Raw genomic sequence first — 8,909 nt, forward strand, 5'->3', positions numbered from 1 at the left:
AATCATGGTTTATTATTTTTTCTTAATCTGCTCATGATTATATACATATACATACAAACAAAATACTGAGCCATGTCACTGATGAAATATATCATGATAATATGACGACTAGAACGACAAGACAGTAATGTAAAATTACAGTTCATGAAACTTCTTGAATAACAGCTCATAAAACATCATGAAACTTTTTGAGTTCAAGTCGATGAAACTTCTGAGAACACTATTCTTTCTACACTACTTTCTCGGTCACACTTTGAAGTTGCTCTTATAGTTTCTTCACTGTAATAGCCATATGCCAGAATAAAATATGGTGAACAATAAACTCAATGAACGAAAATATATTAGTCCCATTTGTACCAAACATGATATGTAACTCACAAATTTAAACATGAACAGTATCATATGTTTAATGCTAAAAAAAGGTACTATACAATCTATCAGAGAATTAATGCTTGCTTCATACTCGTGAAAATTTATATTTCATTAGGTGTATTAGATATGAAAGAACATTTATTTAATATTAATGAAAGCCGGAGATTCGACAATATAAACTAAGAGAAAATTACGCATAGGCCTGTAGTAAAATTGCTGTCTGGGTTTACTTTAAACACACCAACAACGATAAGAATAACACACAGCGTATTCTTGATTGAATTGGATTTACCGCATCGTAGGAAAATGCGGATTAATTTTTAATAGTCACCATTTTTGTTTTCATTGTTATAAGCGTTTTCGTAGCTTTTCATGCAGCTTTAAGTGAGAAAAGACATGAAAAAAATTGCAGATCTTCCTGTCTAAATTAGATCAATAATTTTACTTTAAATAATTATTGTAAAGTGAAATATTTTATCTTAATAATTGCGCAACCGCTGATGGTTATGAATTAATGCGGGGACGTGTCCAAACGCAGCCACCACTACCACTAAAGTCGTCTAGGTTCAATTGAATTTTGTCTAATAGGAATTAATCCTATTAATCCGATGATAAACTGAAAGTTCCACTGTCTATTAAGCATATAACTGGTCTTAAGCTATTTTAAAGATTTCATAACTTCTTTAGGTATATATAATCTTAGATACACAAATTCAGTTCTTGAAATAGGCTCTAGTCCAACCTTCTGCCTACTGAATTAGCCATTAGTGCCGGGCACAATATGTATGATTGTTGAGACGCCAGATGTCTGCCCATTGACGCTGAAGTTTCAGTATTCGGTTCCTTGATCGGCACTAGATTCTGTCAATGTTTCAGTCTCTCTGGCACTACTCTTACGCAATACTTTCCGTTGCTCCAAGTGCTGCTTTCTCCATTTTATCCGCCTGTTTTGAAACCAAACTTTTACCTGAAAAAAAATCGGATTTTTAGTTTTAACTGCTATCAGAGAAACAGTTCTTAGGTTGTGGTACAAGAGGTCGGTGTAATAGAGGTTAGCGAAAAGTGCAATTCTTTGGCTTAGAAAACTTTAAAAGTACGCGTAGCATAATAAAATTTCTATAATTGAGTGTCAGGCATGTTTGCAGAAATCTGTTTTGAATGGAGGGTTGCAATTATCAAAAAGGGCGAAATTCAAGAAAAGAAGCAAAAAAATGACAAATATGCGAAGAATGCAGGGTTACCACAAAGAATTTAGTAATATCCAAGATTCGCCCTCAAAACCCAAAGGTTTGAAAAAACGTAATATTGAATAATAATGTATATACCTAATATGGTTTGCAAAGTTCACTGTTTAATAGTTGGTTTTAGAGTATCAAAATTTTTATGGGCATTGCGTTTTTCGAAGGGGGTCTAGTGACATTGAAAAAGAGAGAAAACCTGAAATACCGGGTATTTGAATGTAACATTTAGAAAGAATTGTGGCAGACAAATAATAACGATTACATTGTGTTGACTTAAATATGGACGATTTATTTAGTGTTGAACGTTTCAACCAACCAACACGCCTTGAACGTTTCAACCAACACATTACAGATCAAATTGTGTTGGTATTGGCAAAAGAATAAACAAGAGTCTTACTCACAGAGTCTTATCCTCAACTCCAGTTAAAATGCTTTACAAGATACAATGACGCCGGTCATCCGACTTCCTTGGCGGTAAAAAATTGCAATAAACAGGGGAGTATAGTATTGGTAGGTCTGGAGCGAATTCTTGGGGAAGCCCAATGTGACAAGGGCGCCAATGAGCAATATCATGGTGGGGGGGGGGGGAGGGAATTTGATAAAGGTGCCAATAATTGATCAAATAGATAAATTTATTCTTAAAAAAAGAGTGGGAAAAGAAAAAAGGTGGAAAAGGAGGTTGCAAAAGAAATGTTTGGGGGGAGGGTAGGTATCCCTCCACTGCCTCCCGGATCTGTCAGTTGAGGATACGGTACAGATTATAAATAGTTAAAAAAGTAGATACATTTATTAAGTTGGAGCAAGTGACTAAGGTATGTTTATTCATAGCTTAGATTTGCTTTCGCTAAATTCCTCCCAACATTTTTCAGAGCAGAAAGAACATATGCTCTAAAATGTGTTGGTTTGAACGTTCCAAAGTTAGTCTAGGAGCTATCAATACTAGTCACAGTACAGAATAAATTACTGTGCTGAAAAATAGAATTAAAAATGTTTATGGTGAGGCGATAACAAAGTAACTTAAATACGGTACGCTAACATATTCATTAAGTACATATTCAGTAAGTGCAATCAGTGTTATTAATGAACATAAATTGGGTAAATTGGGGAGGGAAAGAGCAAAGTGTATTTTTCATTATCTAGGCTACGGGGGGAGAAATTTTCATTTCTATTTTTTCAAAAAAAAAATACCTAGAAGGACACTTCAATGAAAATGTCCCTTAAAAGGTATTTTTTTTTTAATCTAGGAAGGCGACACAGCCTTCCCCTTGGCCATACTCTAAATTGATGCCACTATTTTCAACATTTCTATGTCTTTAAAAAGTTTTCAACGACAGAGTTGTCATACCCCAAAACCTGGTTTGGTTAGGCTAAAGTTCTGAAATTAATTTTCATTGTTCAAAATCTGTTAAACCTAGGAAATATGTAAAGTTAATGAGAGTAAAGAGTTCAACAAATATAGAGTTTTTTAAGCTTAAAAATAACCGGATCTATTCAATAATTATTATGTGTGTATTTTACACCGGTTTTGAACTAAAAATTATTCAGAGATTGTAATTCTAAAGAAAAAAAGAAACAGTCAGGTTTATTCATACTGAATTATTTACGTCAGTTTTAGAGCTAGAAATTCCTTTATATTGATCGATTTTATGATAACTTCCCTAAGTTCGAGAGTTTAGTGCAATAAAATTGAAATTTTCCGATACTCGATTGGTGAAAATGTTTACTTATAAGGTATCAATTTTTTTCGACGTCCATTAAGTTTAGCATATTGCCAAATATTGCCTTTTATGTGAAAGTCAGTTTATTATTCATACGCGTATGCCCCTAAATCACTGCGCCTGACTCAAGCTCTTAAGATAGGAAAGTAACCATAGGCTATATTTCATTTTCATTTCAGCAACTCCGGGGCCACTTTATCGAACACTATCATTAAATATAAACAAGTAACTGTTATACCGCATGCTACTTGGAATTTTTCAGAAATTTTGATAGATATTTTCTGTGGAGATAGAAAAAAAGAACATAGTATCTTCAATATTCTTGTACTCAACTTTCTTCTAAACATATTGATAGACCAGTTTGACCTCTTTGAACGACTTTTCCTCCCCTGATATAAATCGAAGAGGCCGCATTATATTAGGTCACATTATATTATGTTTTTGAACGGATTAGTGGCGTGTAATCGAACATACACAGGAAGCGATCGAATCGACATCGAATCTAACCAAAATCGCATGCGATGTCGAATCGAACTTCCAGTTGCTGGAACAAAGTTGCAAAGCAGTCATAAAGGACCCATCCTGGGAACGGACACAAACTGTCTAATCTTTAATGGGACAAATCATGTGCTTTTTTTTCGGATGACTTCGTGGTTTCCTGAGACGGTTGACATTCAAATCCGGCGTGAACTTATCAGATGGCTAGAAAAAAAATATGTTCAATTCCTAGTGGTTTTTGTTGACAAATATCTAGAGGAATCTAAGCCACTAACTCCCAAGGAAAATACTAACCCTGTTTTCCTACGTATTCGTTAAGCCTGACCTTCAATATTGTTCTGCAGTTTCACTATCTACTTTCAGATCACAGCAGTTCTGCATTACTGCTCATTAAAAGAGTTCATGAGCCCCTAATATCGACACCTAGGTTCTAATTTTTCTGTAAATTACGCGTACAAGGCTATGGAACGCACTTTAATAAAAGCTGCGGTCCTGTGGGCTTATATACTTTAAGAAATCATTTACACAAGATGACAAAATCATAAGATGACAAGATGAGAAATCATACAAATGATGTATACAAAAATGGCTGCACACCTGCTACTACCATTGTTTAGAAGGCTACTCCCATTAATATCAAAGCTTCACGGTATAAACACATGATATATATATACGAAATTCATATACCCCGGCACCAAAAACTAGGCTAGAATTTCCCCCTAGCAGTAAGTACTATAAAATATGTAAAGCACTCTCACAATGCCTACGATCATTGGGTCTATCAGATTCTTAAAAAGAATCTAAAGCAATATTATTTGTTTGTATACATTAATTTTTACTATGATTATTTCAGAAAAAAATATAGGGGTCAGATTAATTAATTATTTTCATTTGAATTGATATTTCTAGGGACGTAATCAGAGGTTGAAAAACCGAGAAGCCTGCAATACATTTAGAGTCTGCTATGACTATAGGACCAAACATACAGTCATCCACACAGAATCATTTATTTTGCGATTTTTTTCTTTTTTAATTAAGCCACTATTCAACTTGAATTTAAAACTGCCGAGTTAGTTTTAGATTTCTGGAATAATCGAGTGCTACTCATGGTATCTTGGAATTATGGCCAGAACAAAGCCTGAATAACAAATTGATGTAACCGGGGTAAAGGTGAAGACAATCGTGGTGTTCTTAGGCAGAATTTTAGAAAAAAATCAAGATCTTTCTAAAACAAAATTGCCTTGAGCTGGTCGTGCTTAATCAAGAAAATATGATTTTCCCTAAGACACCACGTATAAGACCCATGAGTCTTTTTTGGCTTTAGGAAAGATAGCACAAACACTTACTTGAGACTCTGTAAGCTGTAAACTTGCAGCAAGATAAAGTCTTTCAGGTCCAACCATATATTGTTGTCTTTCGAATTCGGCTTCTAATCTTTCTAGCTGCTCGGCGCTGAATATTGTTCTCACCCTTTTTGATCTAGATAACATGGGATTTTCATTTGGTGGAAAATTTAAGGACTGCTGCTTTCGGTTTGCCTCTCGATAGTGTGAAGGAAAGTAATTAGTTGGACTAGGAGAACCTTGAAAAAGATTAATATTTAAAATCATAATAAAAATTTGGTATTAGGATAGCTTTCTTCTAAATTTAAGGTATTCAAGACTATAATTCAAATTCAGAGATTATTCAAGTTTTCTTCCATACGACTTAATTTGCTTCTTTTTAACATTATTGTAGCTGTAAAAAAAAAAAAAAAAAAAAAACTGAAGTATGTCTAGGTAGCAAAAAAGGAGCATACCACTTTTCCGCATTTCTTAGTTTTTCCCGTGTCATGAATATCAAGGATCTTGTCTTTGAATAAGAAAACTCTACCGCACTTAGCAACAACCCTAACATACTAAATAGATAAAATTAAATGCATATAAACTTATACTTCTTTGGCTTGGGAAGAGAATTAAAAGGTTAATTGACCATGCCTCCTAAATTGAACCGCCCAGGCTGCTATTCCTTGAATTTTTTTTTCCCGAAGATATTGAAAACTCAGTCGTGAACTTTAGATCTTAGTATGTAGGCTATATATGTTAAACTTAAAAGTATATATATATATATATATATATATATATATATATATATATATATATATATATATATATATATATATATATATATATATATATATATATATATATATATATATATATATATATATATATATATATATATATATATATATATATATATATATATATATATATATATATATATATATATATATATATATATATATATATATATATATATATATATATATATATATATATATATATATATATATATATATATATTGAGATTTTTCAAGCGTGAGATTTTTAAATTCTCAGGAACAACCCTGAAAAAGCCATGCATTCACTTTCTTTTGAGTTAAGCATAGTAAAAAAAAGTCAAGGTAACCGCTTTTTCACTCATATAAACCGTTTCGTTCTTAAGGAATACCAATTGTGCTAGCAAGACAAAAATAAAAAATAAAGGAGTGGTGCCGTTAGAAACTATTCTAGGGCACTAGGAAAAATAACTGCAGTATAAAATCCACCAGCCTCTATTTATATCTTTATCAAAGTGTGAACAACAGGCCGTTTTTCTGTGATTATTTTTACTGGACGGTTTATCGCTTTACTACCATGCCTGGACTTGTCATTAGGAGCCATTTTCAAATCATCAATAAAAAAAAATTCTTAACTAGTTACAGTACACTATTTCAAGGGGGATTCTATCGTTTCGTGTAATTTCCCTTCAAATGCAAAAAAAAAATATATTTCAAGCAAAATATGGGACGCTGGAGAAATATTGTTGAAATCATTACATTAGTTATTTTTTTATATGAAGGATCCCCTCCCCCACCTACATCCCAGTCCTTTTTATGTGTGCTTGCTATTAGGATACCTATATTTATATACTCCTTTGTTGCTGTTATTTTTGTACTTTTAGTACTTACCTGCTTACTTTAGTAAGGTACACATTTTCATATCCCTTTGTTTTTACAGTTCCTTTGTAATTAACTATTCATATTCTAAAGATAAGCATCTTTAATAAGTTATTGCTCCTGAATCTAGAAGTAGTTTCGATTTTGTTTTAAAGGATAGTATAGAAACTGGTGGATATTCTTACATATTACTGGCTCGGAAATTTTTTTTTCAAGATTGGCAATGGCAATTAGTTATAGAATGCCCAAAAATCAAGTCTGGTTAGTTTTAAGAACTCAAATTTAAGGATTAATTGATCCGGTAAGATCTTAAATTACCTTATTTCTGTATGCCGTTGTTACGTGAATATAGTTGTTAGTTTTGAATTTAAAGATTTTGGTGCTAATGAGAGGAGGTAGGATTTTAAAAAAATCACAAGAACAAGCAAGAATTTTTATTTTTATGCGGAAAGAATCTTAAAGTATAGACCTTCCTTTTAGACAAGAATATATAATACTTTATATAGATATAAAGTATATCTTTTCTCTCAGGTGGAATTTCTTTCCCATAAATAGGAATAGGTTTCAACAATAATGCCAATTACCGAAGAACTTGTTCAGAGTCTCATAAATTTAATACACTGGTTGAAGGGATGAAACTATCCAAATTACTTTTGAGACCAGGTTTTGATGAGAAATAAGAACAAGAAATTTTGTAAACAAACAAAATCAGGAAAAATTAATTTATAACCCAGAGCAATATCTTGGTATTAGGAGGAGAGAGGGTTGGGAAGCTATTGCCATAGTAGTGATTAATATTATTGGAAAGAACGTTGAGTGGTAAAGTGAATGACATATTTTTTGTTGTTGTTGTCTCTGTATTGCTTCTGAACCATACATGTATTTTTTCACATTGCTCCAGAAATATGAGCCAAGTTTCAATAATCTGTACGTTTGGGGGCGGGGGTCTTAGGTCTCTAGATTTAAATTCTAGAAAGAGTCACAGGTGATAATTCATGAAAATTTTTAGGACAGTAAAATGTCTTTTTCGAAATCTAGGGGGTAAATTTGTCATTTTTTAGTGTTTTTTTTTTCAATAAAAATACAAAAATATGCATTTTACAATGAAATGCACCCAGAAAAGGTATTTTTCCAAATATAGGGGGATAGAGAGGAAAATTCTAGGGGGCCCATGTCCCCTCCAATTGACGCCACTGGAGAGGACAAATCCTTGGAAATATTTCCAGGATGAGAAAAATATAAGAAAAAGTCTATTTTGACAGAAAGCATCATAATTAAACCGCATCTTGCAAATTTCTATGCATATCTATCTAAAATTTCTTGCAGTTTCTATCTATTTTTGGTTTCCCCTTGGACAACAGTTTTCCCGTAGTCCTCCCCACCGGCACACCTCCCCACCGAAACACCTCCCATCAGGCACCTTGTCTGAGGTCCCTCTCTATTTTCCTTTTAGCTATTTTACATTTTTTTCAACAATAGCAAAACACTGACTCACCATCACTGATACCATCGAAATCTTTCTCTGATCTATCAATTGAATCGTCCCTTCTACAATCATTGTTAATACCTAGTATTGACTCAATACTAAATGCGTTTCTTCTTTTTAATTTCAAAGCTTCAATTTGCTGCTGTTGAAAAATCCTATTTAAAAGCATCCTTTGAAATAAGTCTGAATCTTTACTTGTGCACCCACTGTCACCCGGTTGCTTCATATACGTTTGAGCCATTGCGGCCATCCATATAGGCTGGTTATAAGCCCAATTGCTTTTAGCATGTAAAGAAGAATTGTGCATTCTGGTAACAGTATGTATTTGAACTAATCTTTCTTCCTTGATATCAGGAAGCCAATTTATCGGTTTTCTTTTGAAGATGGTCCATTAAATTAGAAGCCGTGGGCGGGGCTAGTGAAATGCTAGCCAATAGTATTGTAGGAGAAATCACCTTATAAACTTGAAGAGTCTTTCCATATAGGATTTCCACGGTAATTATTTCAAAGTAATGGGACATGGGCAGGGAAATCAAAATTGAGAGTAATTCCTTATTGATAGCTGGCTTGAGTTTATGTTGAAGATAGTTCTAAGAAGAGGAAATATTAAGAAG

General features: G+C 33.0%; 1 protein-coding gene across 1 annotated transcript; it reads right to left on the bottom strand.

Moving 5' to 3' along the window:
* Positions 1–12: 12 nt before the first annotated feature.
* Positions 13–8,638, bottom strand: LOC136042698 (ventral anterior homeobox 2-like). The gene is made up of 3 exons (XM_065727661.1): positions 8,305–8,638; positions 5,176–5,411; positions 13–1,339 (listed from the first exon to the last, which is right to left on the bottom strand). The coding sequence occupies exons 1-3, from the start codon at positions 8,600–8,602 to the stop codon at positions 1,202–1,204; spliced, it is 672 nt and encodes a 223-aa protein (XP_065583733.1). The 5' UTR covers positions 8,603–8,638; the 3' UTR covers positions 13–1,201.
* Between the last annotated feature and the right edge of the window lie 271 nt (positions 8,639–8,909).

The sequence above is a fragment of the Artemia franciscana genome, unplaced genomic scaffold (assembly GCF_032884065.1).
Source record: "Artemia franciscana unplaced genomic scaffold, ASM3288406v1 Scaffold_1799, whole genome shotgun sequence".
NCBI classification, from domain to species: Eukaryota; Metazoa; Arthropoda; class Branchiopoda; order Anostraca; family Artemiidae; genus Artemia; species Artemia franciscana.

Bases quoted from the DNA above. Each gene is read 5' to 3' on its own strand.
- LOC136042698 (XM_065727661.1), bottom strand. From the start codon at position 8,602: ATGCACAATTCTTCTTTACATGCTAAAAGCAATTGGGCTTATAACCAG. The intron at 5,412-8,304 runs GTGAGTCAGTGT...ATCTTTTTCAAG, and splicing joins TTTCGATGGTATCAGTGATG to GTTCTCCTAGTCCAACTAAT. The intron at 1,340-5,175 runs GTAAGTGTTTGT...ATTTTTTTTCAG, and splicing joins TACAGCTTACAGAGTCTCAA to GTAAAAGTTTGGTTTCAAAA.